General features: G+C 45.4%; 1 protein-coding gene across 7 annotated transcripts in view; it reads left to right on the forward strand.

The window, feature by feature from the left end:
• Positions 1 to 15,221, forward strand: part of LOC113487604 (peroxidasin homolog) — a 50,060-nt gene that overhangs the window by 5,563 nt on the left and 29,276 nt on the right. For all 7 annotated transcript variants that reach the window (XR_003399821.1, XM_026862283.1, XM_026862284.1 and 4 more), the window contains one exon: positions 8,524 to 8,595. Coding sequence is in view for 6 of the 7 variants with exons in the window: in XM_026862283.1 (XP_026718084.1) it covers positions 8,524 to 8,595 (72 nt within the window). In the remaining variant the exon portion in view is untranslated. The remainder of the gene's footprint in view (positions 1 to 8,523; positions 8,596 to 15,221) is intronic.

The raw sequence follows: 15,221 nt of genomic DNA on the forward strand, positions 1-15,221 counted from the left end.
TTTTAAAGGAGATTTATCTGGCTTATTCTCTTTTAATACTGTCTGTATAATTATAAGGAAAACCCACACAGATGAGCAGAGATCTCCATAGATATAAAAACACATGAGCCTGGTAAGTGTTCTCTGTTGGCAGATCATGTGCCTTTGTGTGGTGTAAAAATCCTGACTTTCTGGCTATCTTGAAGATCTAATGTATGTAAATCCATTTGTCAGCCAGCATCCCATTGTATCTGTTATAAATAACATCTGAATAATTAAACTTTTTTTAAAATCGTGAAGGATCAAAGAATGCCTCTTAACCAAGCCCTTGACTACTCCAGCTTTTTGGTATGTTAATCTTTCTCCTGGGAGGACCGTTGTGTCAGAGTGAACATTCAGAATTATAGCAAGAATAGTCTTGATCATGGAGTTATTCTGAGTAGAAAATGTGGGACTGTGATATTTTCCACATTTGCCCTTTGGTATGAATAGGATCGAGCCCGTGACTGCAGATACAAACACCGATCCCAGGCCCCGGCTTGGTTCCCTCGCAGAACAGCTGCAGTTTCCAGATGGAGTTTGCTTTGAAGTTGGGAGTTTGGGACTTTCTGACCTCCGTGACTCTGTGCCACCCTCTCTCCAACAATCCTTGAAGAGTGGGGAAGTCTTCTAGCAGGCACATGCTGTGCTTCAACAAGCCCCGTTGGCAGATGGCCCCCTCGGGGCTGTAGCCAGCTGGCGTAACTTAGAGCAGCCCATAGCCTTCTCCGAGCGATGCTGGGATTGGCATGGAACCAGTTCCAGGATTGATGAGCTGTTTCTGGCTCCTCTTTGGTTGCCATTTCCCTCCTCCCTTCCCAATCCCAGCTGGGTGCAGCTGAGGATCTGGCCCAATGTCTGGTTTTAGCAAGAGACTATTTATCTTTGGTAATGAAGTCTGTTCCTTTTACCCTGAGCAGAGAATAGGATGGCAGGAATGGCTACACGTGTACGGATAAGTAAGCTATAAAAATTCATGGTGTATAACTGCAAACGTATTTTGGCTGCTGTCTGTTCAACTGGAACATGATTATCCAGATGTGATCTGCTGGTTACCGCTGGGATTCAAGCAGTTCTCTTAGCCAGCAGCCCAAAGAAGGGAACAGCTGTGAAACATACACTCAGAAAATTTCAATAGGTCTTTAACCTTCTAAGTAATTTGTTCTACAGTGTGACATTTAAAACAATAAACTTTGAAACGTGTGGGCATGAGGAGAAGAAATCCATGGAAAGAAGTTCCCCTCTGGCTGGCAGCTAATGGATTGCAATCCAATTATCCGTGGGTTATTCTCCTTTCTGCATTATGCATGGCACATAATGAATGAGTACTTCTAGAGGAACGTAGCTGAGGGCACAGGCAGCGCAGTATCTGGGATCTGAACGCGTCGCTGGCACAAACTGGAAGTGACCCAGTTGTTCACAGACCTGGTCGCTAATTGGGCACCGTAAGCACGGCCAGCTTGATGAGTTTTGTTTCCCTTCGTCGTTGTTGCTGCTTGTTTGGTGGCCGCTCGGTCCCTTTCTTCCTCCCGCAGGTCGTTACGCTGCAGTAGGGGAGCTGTAGTAGGACAGGGTGTAGCTCTCTTAGTCTTAAGGAGCATAAGTTTTGAGAAGGAACTTTATCCATTTGTCGGGGAAAGGCTTACTGAGCAAATGAGTTCTTGGAAACGCCGCTCCCTTTGTGGTCTCTGTCGTGCGCTTTGGGTTGAAGAATGGATTACTCATTTCCTCCTCGTGTGATAGTCTTATACGCAGCCATGAAACGCACACCCACACGTTCTGGATGTGCCAGGTGTGATCTCTTTCTGACTTCTTTCGCTGTAGTATTTAATCCCAATTATCCTTTTAGAGGTGACCAAAATCTTCTGTATGTTCCGTTTATACAAGTCCCTTCATCAGAAGGAAAATGGGGAGGGAAGGTATTTAAAACATATTTTCCTTCCTAGAAACATTCCAACATCTTTTGATGAAAACATCCTTACTCTTGAGATTGTAGCTACCTTCAGGGGTTTAGAAATCCTGCCTTCACTGGACTACACAGTGCCTCATCAACTGGTTCCTACTTATTTACATTTTCATTGACCTCATTGCATCCTTCTCCCCATAGGTCCACCAGGATTTTTTTTCCTGTGTTCCTTAAGGAGAAGACAGTATTTTCCGGTGAAAGAATGTGTGTGTATTCTGGGTAAAGACTTAAATGGCCATGCTCTTAAAAAAGACAAAAGCTAACACTTACACTACGTGAGACTCAATACTAAAGAGTGCCCCAGCAGTTCATTTAAGCTGGCATGGTGCTAGTGCTTCTTGGACTCCATGAAAAAGATATATATTTTTTTAAAAAAAAAAAAATAATATATATATATATATATATAAAAATATATATATTTATATATATATAAAAATATATATAAATATATATAAAATATATATTATATATATTTATTATATATATATATTTATTTTTTTTTTTACACACTGAAATTTTGTTTTAGTCCCTCCAGATCAGGGTCAGAACACAGTTCAACAGGAGGGAAAGTTGTCTTTGTTTGATGTGGGTGATATCTTGAATATCTTGAATAGATGGCACAAAGGAAATATGCTCCTTGCTGACATGAATGTCCAAGAATAGACGTAGCTGGTTTGATTAGGATCAGACCCTAATCTCCATCCAAGCTGTTAATATAAATAATAGCTCAAATTATCTAAGATTGATGAGGTCAACAGTTTGCTCTGTAATCGCCCTACTTGAATATTTATCCAGGGCCTAAACTATGTTTGGGAGGTATTTCTCATGCCTGCCTTTCCTGGCAAGAGCTAAAGGGATGCCCTGTGGTCCGCCAGGGCTGAAGCTCCAGCAGACCCCTGACACTGCCCTGGCGCTGCCTTCGGGGCCAGGCTCTGCCGTGCAGCATTTGCACCGGCTCACGTGCACAGGAAGAGCTGAGCTCAAACCAGCTCGGTGCGTTGACTGCTGACACAGAGCGAGCCCTTTTGCAAATCTGACCCCTATTCGTGGGAGCTGAAATCTTTAAAAGCTGGTTTCAGGAATGCCTGTGGTAATTTCTTAATTAAGATCTAACGTGCCCATCCCTAAAACTTCAGAATGTAAGCAGCGTGGCAGTGCAACAGAGAACAACAGCCCGTTCCGCAGCACGAGGCTCTCTGCATCTCTTGCTCGTCGGTGTTTCTGTGTATTACACGTATTTCCATGCTGAACGTCTTTTCCTTTCAATTCACTCTTTGAACAGTCAGGTCTTGATGTCTTAAGCTGGTACGCCCCAAAATAACCAGGACTTGGAAGCCCCCCACAGCCTCGAGCCTCCCTGCAGTCTCCTCATCTGTCTAGCAGAGATGGCAACGCTCAGCTGTCCATGTAAGGATTTGGAGATGAAGGCTGTCATTTATTAAAGCCACTTGGGGAGTCGTGTGTGAGAGGGACGTTCCTGAGTTGGGGAGCTGATGACAGTGAGTCTGGAAGACTTCAACTCCATCTCAGCTAAGGCTGTTTTCCCTTTCTGCCAGGGCTGGAGCTGTTTGGCAGGATGGGGGAACCTGCAGAGCCAACTCCGATGTTCTGCAGATAAGTAAGAGAAACAAGCATCTTTCTGATGTTCTGGCTCTTCTTATATATGGGAAACTTGACTTAAAAATTGCATTTAGGATGCCTTTCACATCCTCCCTTCCCCAGGAAACCTCAGTGTCTTATCTCTGTTTGTAAAACCACCTTTACTCTCTGTCTTGGTTGATAATGACTGGGTGGCTGGCACTTACTCAACCAGTTCTGGGTGAAATGGTGCAGAACTCTCAGCATCATTGCTGTGCACAACGTTTTGAACACAAAAGATGCTTCAGTGCAGCAAACCCAGTAATTTCCATGGAACTGCAGTAAAATACCTCTTGTAGCTAATTATCTGCTTAGTTAACACAGTAATACATGATTCTGTAAAAGCCTAAATAGATTAAACAGAAGTGGAAGTTTCTTGTAAAAGCCATTGATTGCTTTATATGCTAATCAGTGATAATTATTTAACACAATGCTTTCAGGAATTATTGTTCTAATAGCAGCTGGGAGGATCAGAAAGATTCAAGTGTCATTCTGTTTCCCCATCCGTTGCAAATTCTGGCATTCTTGGGAAGCCTCAGCGATGGGGTTAAGAGTTCCCAGATTCAGAAAAGGTGAGATATTTCGAGAGCCAAATCCTAGATGATCCACGTGTCCCAGCCCAGTTTCCTGTCAGAGCTACGCTGCTTTGGCACGAGGGTTTGGTGAGATTTTCTGTGGAACTGGTGTTGTCCAGAGGGCTCGGTGTTGATGCAGGACAGCTGCTGTCCTGAGCCTGCAGCGTGCGGGGGTGTGTGAAAGGCAGAAGAGGACCTGGGACCCTTTAGCAGCACCCGTCCCCTCTGTTCCTTACAGAAAGGTACCTTGTAATGCCAGACTGTTGGCCTTGAAAACATGGGGAAGAGTTAAATCACAAAAATCACAAGGGATTATTCCCCCCCCCTTGCCCGTTTTGCAAATTCCAAGGTGGAAAGCATGGGGCAGGGGTGAGGGAGCCCAGCTGTGGGTGCACACAGCAGCTGGAACGGGCTGGCACGGGAGAAGCTCTGGGGGGGGTTCCTGGACAAAGCACACTTGTTCACGAAAAGAAACGTAAGGTTTCCGGAGCGAGTGCCCTGGGAATAGAGAGAAATGAGCGTTTCTGTGTAAGAGGGGACAAACTCTGTAGGGAACGTTCTCAATCAAATACGGGTAAGCCAGGGATTTCCCGGTGCAGCCCTACGTGGTGTTTGGGGTAGGGCAGGGGCAGGGGCCGGAGAAAAACCACTTATGGATGAGCCAGAGTATTGGGGTTCTTTTAATGCGTTGGTAAGGAGGAAGATGTGGGTTCCTCTGTGTCTCCAGGGGCTTCCTCTGCTGTGCAGGGTCATCCACACTGGTGTCTTCGTACTGGTACAGGTTGCAGAAGAGTCTAGTCCATCCTCCTGCCTCCAGGGCAGGATCCATCCACCTAAACCATATGTAGCCAATGTCTCTCTCGCCTGCAGTCCACCTGAGTGTTTTAATAGCCTTGCTATTTGTAAGATATTTTTTTAAAAAATCTGCATCTGCAGTTTTGGTCAGTGACTGTTTTCTCTTTGTGGCAATGCTGTTCCTTCCTGCCTTCTAACTCTGCTCTGTGCGATACTTGCTGGTAAGAAAGGGGAGAATTTTTTTCACCACAATGAGTCTTCTCATTCTTTTCTTCAAAGTTACAGGGAGGAAGAAGCACAGCAGAAAAGGCAACTTCCACTGGCGTGTGTTCTGTTGCATTCAAAGGGGTAGCAAGGCGGAGATTTAATATTTCAGTGTAACTTAAGTAAAAATGCTGTGCGTTTTCTGCCTAAAAAGTAAGGAAATTTAGTGGGATTTTTTTTTTTTTTAACATAGAATAACTAGGTTTTCAAACTGTTAAGCGAAAGAAGCATCTTAAAATAAAATCAGCTTTACTTACTGTGTATCTTCTTCTCAAGTACTTGCTCAGGGATTATTATTATATCTCTGGCTAAATAAGCCATTTCAGTTCTTCTCGTTGTCATGTTTTCTAGACTTCAGATCATTCTCATTGCTTTCCTCTGGATTCTCTCCAGTTAATTCACATCATTTCTTGCACTGAAGTGCTCAGAGTAGGCCGGCACTGTTTCAGTTCCCTTTTTTGCCTGTGGGGAAAGCTGTTGTCTGTGTGTGATGGAGAGCAAACCGGAGAGTGAGCTTCCCAAAGGAGTGCAAAGACAGCTGGGGTCCAGAGAATCATTTGAAAGTCTTATCTGGAACAGAAAACAGAAGAAAAAATCAAGATACTTCATTAACAGAATAAGCTGAGTTTTATTATATGCTCCTTGGGGATGGTAGAAGGGAAAAAGTTCCCGCATGGAACCAGACGCCCATTGCTCGCTCAGCTCTCAGGAGGCCTCTCTCCATCCTTTTGGTGCTGCTGAGGGACGGTCCAACCATGCACAGCGTGAGGCCTCTCTCAGGGACCTGGGGTCCCCCTTGCCAGGCCCAGGTTTGCTTTATTGCTCTCGCAGGTGAAGAAACCCGCTGCCTGAGAGGTCAGACCGCCTTAGGGAGCTCGCGACCAGGTGCAGGCTGCCACAGCGCCATTTCCAAGGAGTCATTTCTGGCGAGGAACCGATAGCCAGAACAACCCTGGGAGCGGAGGAGCCCGCGTTTTATTTTTCTGGGTTTTTGGAGGTTGTTTTCAGTCACCTGTGGTTCTGCGTTTTGCTTTTTGTTTCAGCTGTGGAAGCCACACGCTTACGTGCGAAGGATCGCAGTTGTCTTTGTTCATTAAAATAACCTTCCCCCCCACCCCGCAGCCTGTGACCCAAAGTGGTATTTTACACTCCGCTGCCTGCTTCCCACTGCCTTCCGTGAGCATTGACAGCTTCAGCCCTGACCCCTGTGTATTTCTTCCACTTATTTGTTCTGTTCCTTATTACCTGTAGCCAGCTGCCTGGACTAATTACACAGCTCTTTACAGCCCCCTGGGGCAGGCAGAGCTGGTGTCTGTGCATTACAGTGTATAAATCAAGTTTGCAATTCTTCACCTTTTTTTCATGGTCTAGTCTTTCCTCATTTCCTTTCAACGAGGCCGTGGAGAGTAGTCAGCGCATTGTGCTATCACCTTTGCCAACGTTGGATTGTATTTGGCTTTGTGGTGTCAGCCGTTGCCTTGAAAAATCCGTACAGATACCTTCAAATTTCGATCATCGGGGAAGAGGGATCTGTAACACCTCCCAACAAGAAGAGCAAGAAACGCGCGCTCGAAGCAACGCAAGCGGAGCCAAACACACCAGAAAACGTCGAGTTACTGCTAAAAACTGCAATTCTAAAGGGTGATCCTTCGGGACTGCAGTTTGCAGTGGACAAATGGTGCCTGTACATTACAATTCCAACACTTCTTTTGAAATATTGAAGCTATGTTCCTTCCTGCCTTCTAACTCTGCTCTGTGCAATACTTGCTGGTAAGAAAGGGGAGAATTTTTTCACCACAATGAGTCTTCTCATTCCTTTCTTCAAAGTTACAGGAAGGAAGAAGCACAGCAGAAAAGGCAACTTCCACTGGCGTGTGTTCTGTTGCATTCAAAGGGGTAGCAAGGCAGAGATTTAATATTTCAGTGTAAGTTAAGTAAAAATGCTGTGCGTTTTCTGCCTAAAAAGTAAGGAAATTTAGTGTTTTGTTTTGGTTTTGATTTTTTTGTGTTTATTTTTTTTTTTTTTAAACATAGAATAACTAGATTTGCAAACTGTTAAGCGGAAAAAACATCTTAAAATAAAATCAGCTTTACTTACTGTGTATCTTCTCAAGTACTTGCTCAGGGATGTGTCAGCTCCCTTGGATGCTCGCTGTCAGTTGGAGTTTACAGCCACCTGCAATGAACACACACTCTTTCTAATCTTAATTTTATCAAGGCCACGATTCTTGCTGCTGCCTGTTCTAAAAATAAGTGTTGAACCTGTAGGTATCTGTAGAATTCTTGTTTTAAACTCTGCCTCCAAATGCTCCGTAACTTACCACCAGAATGACAGTTCAGCATGACCATGTGTTTTTCACCCTTTAAAGCAAATGCCCTTAAAAGGCCTCCTTAAACTGAGAAATAACTGCGTATTCTCTAAATGTGATAGATCAGGCAGCATAGCAAGAAAAAAGCAACTTCACTTTTGTGCTTTGGATAGAAACTAACGGTAAAAAAAACCCATGTTGGTCTTTTGTGATTTGTTATAATACGCTGGACTGTGGAAGGTGCCAAATCAATGCACATTCCCTATAGAAGTGTTTCTACTTGGTTAACCAGGTTAAAGCACTTAGCTCTTATTTTATTATCTCATTAGCAATCAAAAACCCGTGTTTTAAGGCTCCAAGTCGATGCAGTTACATGGACAGCCCTTGAAATTTGCCAGAATCCCCTGGACTCCACTAATTCTAATTGAAGTTGGCACAAATTTGAAATGCAGGCAGCGATAAGCTGTTCTGAGTCTTGGAGCGTTGCGGAGCAGAATGTGAAATGCTTATTATATGAGGTTATTTGATCAGATTTAACCATTTTAGGGCAAAGATAATTTTGCTAGGGAGCTAAAAACCGGGTCTGTGTGATGATGTGCATTCCTTGACAAATCGGTGTGAGGTACAAGTGTAGTTGCATGTGAACGTGGGGTGTTGAGCAGCAGACCTTGTTTGGTGTTCATGGAAATGATCACTCGAGTCCTTTCAGTCTTCAGTTTTTTTGTGAAATTCAAGTTGATTTTGTAAATGGAGGTTTGTCCTGGCTGTTGGCTGACTTTGCAGACCAGAGTAGACCCGAGCCATTGTCCCCCATCCTCCTCCGCACCCTGCCCTGGTCTTTGTCTCCATTTCTCCAGTTGGCTCTCCCAGGAGCCCCCTCCGTTCGTCCTGTGGATGATGCCAGTTGCTGATGGCTTGTTGATACCATGAGTGTACTGATTGTGTTTTCTGCTTTCAGAGATTTACGTTTCAACCACATCAAGGAGATACGACCTGGAGCCTTCAGGAGGCTGAAGAACCTCAACACGCTGTAAGTTCCAATCAGCGCTGCTGCAGAGAGGATATTGATTTATTACTTACGTCAGTACTATCCCCTATAACGGCTTAAAGGAGGCCTTGGTCTTCTAGCTATTTCAGCCAAGTTGTGCGTATCCAGCTAAAGCTTTAAAGTTCTCTGTTCTACCCTTGATCATGTTTCTTACCCTTTTTAATTAAATGTGCGATTTAATAACTTTCATTTTGGCAATTAACCCATCTTTTTAAAAATAATTAAAAATCCTGATGCATACTGTCAGTGCCTGGGGAGGTTTCGGAGGTATGGCTGTAGAGTAGCCTGTAAAAACGGTTCTGGCGTGGGATCAAGATAGTGGAGGGATACATTAAAATCTTCTTCCTTTCTGTGGCTGCTTCAAATGCATAAACCTCATTAGTTGCTCTACATGACTTTGAAGTGAGAGTGCATCCTTCCGAGTGCTGTCTTGTCCCTGTGCCTTGTGCTAGAATAAATGCCTACAGCTACTCTTCTGGGATAGGAATGGTGGGAGAAGGCAATTCCTTCAGTCTTGCATCCCAGCCAGAGCAGGCATGCTCACGGTATGATACACTACTCTAATAACAAGTTTTTCCGCTCTGCTCAAAGGAAAAAGCAGGAGCCTTTGCTGCTTCTTGCCGCTGTGAGGCTGAGGGTTTGAAGATAGATATGAGCACATCTGCACTGTGTAGCCAAGAAGCTGAAAACAAATCAGCTCCCAAATCAGGAACAGAAGCTGTGTTAGCACAGCGCTGTGCTGGATGTAATTGGCCTGTTGAGACTTAAATCTGATTATTTGAGCTGTTACATGGCGCTAACAGCTATGAGATTTCCAGGTCCAAGCTCAAATCTCTCTGTGAGGCAAACTGACTAGCTTGGGAACCTGCACTGCACCACAGACATGCTCAGATTTCTTGGTTCATACATTCACGGGCCCAACTAGCAAGAGAAAGTCCAGATTGTGGAGTTGGTTTTTTTTTTCTGTCTGACCTTGAGAGGCCTCAAGTCCCTGATCCTGTAAAGATGACAGTGCAGAAAGAAGAAAGGCCTGGGCACCAAGGAATTCAGTCGATTGTAAGAAGTTGTAGGAAGAGTAGGAATGCAGCAGGACTTTTATTATAGAGCCTTGTTTGATAACTGCCTTTTAAAAGTCAGCATTTGCTAAAGATTGTTCCACTGTCTGTGTGGGGCTGATTGGCCAAACCATGACTTCAGAGTACCCTGCTTGTAGGACAGGTGGTCAGCTGGTAGCCTGGTAGAAAACTTCGTTGCCAATGATGCTGTTCATCCAGAGGACGAGAACAGCCCGTGTTAGTCTCTCAAACAGCACCATGTGATACTTAATTACTAAAAATATTAGGGAGAAAAATTACTTTGGATGGATTTCTGTCATTTGAGATAGGGTCAGATAGGGTGATAAGCGTGACTAAAATATCCAGAGAGAAAATAGAGTCTGAGTCCGTTGGGTTTTACTTTATCGCAAAGCTCTGCTGCGGCATCTTGATCTCCAGACCTGCTCTTCCACCCCTGAAGCTCTCCTGAGTGGAGAACACAAACCGTTCCAAATGATGTCATCTCTGTGTGATGCGGACAGATGTTTGGCAGGCGGCAGGGCAGGACCGCCAGGCTAGTTTCAGCTGAACCCTGGGGAAACAGGATGCTGGCAGGCCTTCACTTGGAGGGATGCTCCACCCAACCTGGGGAGCTTTGTACAAGATCTTGGTCCCTGCCCTGCCAGTGCCTCGGTCTAGGCAGGTCCCTGACATCTGCAAGGCTTCTGCTTCTGTCTTTCTGACTCCTGCCTCTCTGCTGAAAGCTGGATGTGGATGTGCAGCCTGGCTGAGGTGGAAAGACCCATCTCTATATATAAATACCTGTTTATGCTCCATGAATTTGTCCAATTCTTGTTGCTTTCTGTCTCCACACCCTCCTGAACAGGCACCTCAAGGACAGCAAACCCACAAACAGATACTGAAGGAAATAGGCATGAATGTAGCCCCTGACATCACTAATCTCATGATTATGGATGCTGGGGCAGTAAGAGGAATGTGTTTTGCACAGAGGGTGAGCAGGCTCTCCTGCTTTTCCTGAAGTGTCCTCCTGCCCTTGTCAGAGCTGGAATACTGGACTAGGTGAAACGCTGCTCTAACAAAACACTGCATTTTTATATTTGAATTCTGAAAATCAACTGGTTTTGCAAATGGAACCTTTCCATTTAAACAGTACTTCATATGCTTGGTTGTATTTCCTGGTCTGGCCAGCAAACTGGAAAAATCAGTTATTCTCACACTCGTAGTAGTTAACTCCCACAGATGAGGAGCTGATAACTGAATGAGAGAATGTCAGACCTCGCACTCCTAAAGCAAATTTTTCTTCAGGAACTTTGGTTTGTCCAATTCCCACATCAAAACTGACAAGAGCTGATGAATTTGCTGATGTTTCTTAGATGGTAAACTTTTACCTCAGGACTCATATAGTTCTTCAAGTGATAAAATCCTTTAAAATCCCTGAGAGACTTGCTGGGAAAGTTTGGCCAGAATATTTGAAGCAAGAGGTTTGGAGGACAGAGTAGTTCAGGTTCCATATGCAGGGCTCTGAGCTTGCAGCTTTCTGCCGTGGGACTTAAATGTTCCTTAAGCAAATAAATGCTTTTTGTGAGAGCTTTCTCCTGTGATGCTTTGGCCTGGCAGAGGAAGGGCAGCAGATTCTGGTACGGCTTCTGTTGCGCATCTCCTTTTGGGCAGGATGGCTGTACTATATCCAAGTTTGACAGTTTATAAACCGCCCTGATAAGGAAACCTTTGTAGCTGGTGTTGGATGCGGGGACACGGGCTGTGAGGCTGACAGAAGAGGAGCCTGTGGTGAATGTCCAGAGGGGCTTTTCAACAGTTCAAACCTTCCCCTGGCTCTGCTCTCTTCTCTTCTCTCCCTGGTGTGGAGATTTGATAAATTACAGAGCTCTACTTTAAAAATAAAAACAGGAACCCTGTTTGTCCGTGGAAGAGGTACAGTCCTTATGGTTTTGGCTGGGGCCTCCTGGTACAGCACCACAGGTAATGAGCAATTATCTGAAATGCTGCACCGCTGTGAGCTTGCTTGTTGGCTGTCTGCAATGTTGTGTGCGTTGGAGAAGTCCTCTTGGGCTACAGGTTTTGGAGTTGTGGCGTTTCCTTGTCCTTTCCTATTGTCTCTTCTCGGTTCCCGTGCAGATGTTGGTGTCAAGGATCTCCTTTGTGTAATTTTAAACTCTCAATATGTCTCCTTGGTTAAAAAAAAAAAAAAAAAAAGGGTGTCGGGGAGAGGGAGGGGAAAAAGCTCCTATATGCCATCCACAAAATACCCCCAGCCCCTCAACAGCTGTTCTGCTTGAGTTTGCCAATGCCAGCTGCATCGCTTCACCCAGCGTTAGCTCGGAGCAGGTGGTGGGCTGTGGAAGAGAGCAAACACGCTGCCAGCCCGAGGGGAGCCGCAGCGTCTCCTTGCTTTCCAGTCTTTGCTCCTTTAGGTCCTCTTTGGGTGGGGGTGGTTGATGACGCCCCTGCATGACTGTCCCCAGACGTGTTTCCGCAGGAGGTCAGCGCTCTGCCACGTTGACCCGATTGGTTTGATGCCTGTGTTTTCAAACCAAGACCATCACAGCCAAATAGTTGCTGCTACTTGGGTCTTTCCAGCATCATCTATAGAAATGTCCAACTCTGGGACCAAAGCAATATTTCTTAACTTCCCCGGTACGTATTTTGTTCTGCCTGTGGCACGAGCACCTAGAGAGCAGGGACTCTGTCGAGACCACATCGTTGTACATGCTTCTGTCTGGCCTTTTGTCAGTGTCGTTGCTCCCATTGTATTTCTCTTTCTGCTTAGGTGAGAGCAAAAGGCACTTGTGGTGAGCTCTGCAGCTCTCCTTTAGATGCTGCTTGTAAATGGTTTCAGGGTGAATGACAGGAGTGACATGGACACTCTATCTTGAACCCTCTGGTACCTCTTGAGAGAACATCTTCCTGCCAGCAAGGAGGGGATGTCGGAGCCTGCTTGGATCTCAGAATAAAAAATTATCCTTCAAATAAGGGAAATGGCTATTCCAGATCCTTCTGTAGAAAAGGGAGAATGCATGGCTGGACATTAAACTCACTTTTCTTCCCTCTTCAAATACACTATGCGATGATTTCTATTAATGGTGGGAAGAAAAAAATAGCTGTTATGTCACAGTGACTGTAGCTTCTCAAATGAAAAGAGGAAAGACTACACGGTTTGAGTCTGAATTCTGTACTGTCACATCATCTAATACATTCTTCAAAACAGAAAACGACTCATTTAATGCAACTTAAGCCTGTGCTTGGCAACCCAGAGAGAGGGTGGGGAAGGAGAAGGGAGGGGCGGTCAGGACATAAAACCTAAAGGAAACTGTATGTAAAACGTTCTCTTAGTGACTCTGGGCCAGATCTCATGGTGCTTGTATATCTCGAACCCTCTCAGAATAATTTTTCAGGCTTAAAACCTGTGTGATTGAGTCCACCTACTCATCTGGAGCCCAATTCACCAGCTGGCACAAAGGGGAATGCCACGTCATTTTGCTATCTGTTGATAAGCTCTAGGAAACATGTTTCTGATACTTCTAATTTAGCTTCTTTTGCTACAGGGTATGCTTAAGATATGCGTCGATAATGATCTTTTCATCTTCTGTCTGCCAGACCATATTCCCAGCAGATCTGGTTAGCAGTAGATGTTAGCGTTCAATCCTCTTCAACGTTAGCAGGAATTTGGGGTGGTTTGCTATTGATTGCAGCTGGGATCAATATCCAGGTCATGCCAGGATTTTGCACCGCGTCATGCCAGGATTTGGCACGTTTCTCTGCCCGGGTGAATTGCACAGAAGTTGAGGAGCAGACAGCAGTGTAGAAGCCATCTAAAGTCTTTCTAGGAGCCAGATGTGCTGTATTGTCTGTGGAGTTCTCTGAAAGCAGCACTTTGTAGTATGTGGAATATGATGGACTTCATAAATTAAATCACTTCTGAGTTTTTTCCAGGACATATCCTTCTATTACAATGGGGAATCCTGAGACAGGAAACAGAGATGGCTTCTTCCATACGCTTTTCAATCTTTAATCAGGCAGCGAACGAATTTTTAAGTATCAGACGATGAGATAAGAGCCCTGTGTACTGCATGCCATCTGAACTTCCAGATTTTGTCTTATTTGGCTTGGATCGCTGATTACACCCCCTTGAACCGTCCTAAATAGCCAAGACAACAGAACGGACTAGGTCAATGCTTTTAAATAGCACCAAAACGCAGTCAGACAACGTGTTGCAATTTGAAATCCCCCCTGGACGTCAGTCCTGGTCCGACCTCGTTGTGTTAAAGATAAAGGGTTGGCCAAGGAGCCCAGACGGCCGCGGTGCGGGGGGCTGCTCAGGCTGTCGGTGCAACCCTGCCTCCAGCGCCTCCTTGCCTGGCTGCTGCCTCGTGTCCCCTGTGAAACGAGCAGCCGATGCCAGCTGCGTGGCAGGGGACAGGTCCTGGCATCCACGGGAATGATGTCGGAGCTGGCACCCATCTATCGCCCATCTAGCATCCTCTGAAGTAGGGCCAGGGATCAGATAACAGAGAACAAGCTGCCTTCATTCTCCCCTGGCTGGAGATGAAAGCATGCTGATAGAGGGCAGGGAGGGAAGCGTGCACCGTTGGTGCCTGTGTTGTCTTTGTCCTGTGGGTAAATAGACAAAATCCCTCTCCCGCGCTGCTCCCAAGCAGTTATTTCAAGTCCTTGGGTGTTCAATCATCAAATAAACCCTCGGGTTGGTGTTTCAGGGCTGTATTTCCACTCAGCATATCTGGCTGTCAAAGCGGGATCGTGTGTTCCAAGGACTTGACATCATTTTTGCATCCTCATAAGTGAAACGGGGTTGTTTAGCCTCAGCCGTGTGTACTGAGCCATTGCTTCCAGCTGTGCAGAAACCTGCCAGCAACTTTCTGCCTTAACCTCTTCGGGCTGCTTGTCCGCAACCCTGGCAACGGGCGGCTTGGTAGTGGCACGTGCATCCGTCGTAGCAGGGCAGCTAATCAAGGGAGGATGCTCAAATCAAGGATACTGAGTTCTTTTTTCTCACCTTTATTGCTCTGACTTCCAAAAATTTCTTTGCCCTCGAGTTTCTCACGTGCTTTTTTGGACCTTTTATGCAAGGCTCCACCTGTAAACGAGCTGGTGTGACTCAGGTGCCTGGCGGTAACTTGTGAGGCTGCTATAACACGTGTGTGCTTCTGACATCTTTTATCTTTGCATCCCTGAGGCATTTGATTTTATCTTCATTTTCTTTTCCCACGTGTTTTCTTCCATTTCTCCCCATCTCTTTGTCTTTTCTCTCTATCCTTTGCCGGCATAAACTGTTTTCCCAGGAAGAGACCTTTGCCTGTAGTGCCAGAGGCTGGCTGATGCACTGCCTAACCTGTTTTGTCCACTAAAGTGGGGCACAAGATGGGGCTTTATTGCTGGAACAGTGCTGAACTGTCTTCTCACCTGCTGTCTAGTGGCAGATCGTTTGTGAGGAGCACAACTTCCACAAAAAGGAACTGTGAAACAGAAAATACCCATCCAACGCACGTGTTGAATTTGACTCAACACTGTAAGGTC

This window comes from Athene cunicularia (genome assembly GCF_003259725.1).
Source record: "Athene cunicularia isolate RWA chromosome 20 unlocalized genomic scaffold, athCun1 chr20_part1, whole genome shotgun sequence".
In the NCBI taxonomy this organism is placed as follows: domain Eukaryota; kingdom Metazoa; phylum Chordata; class Aves; order Strigiformes; family Strigidae; genus Athene; species Athene cunicularia.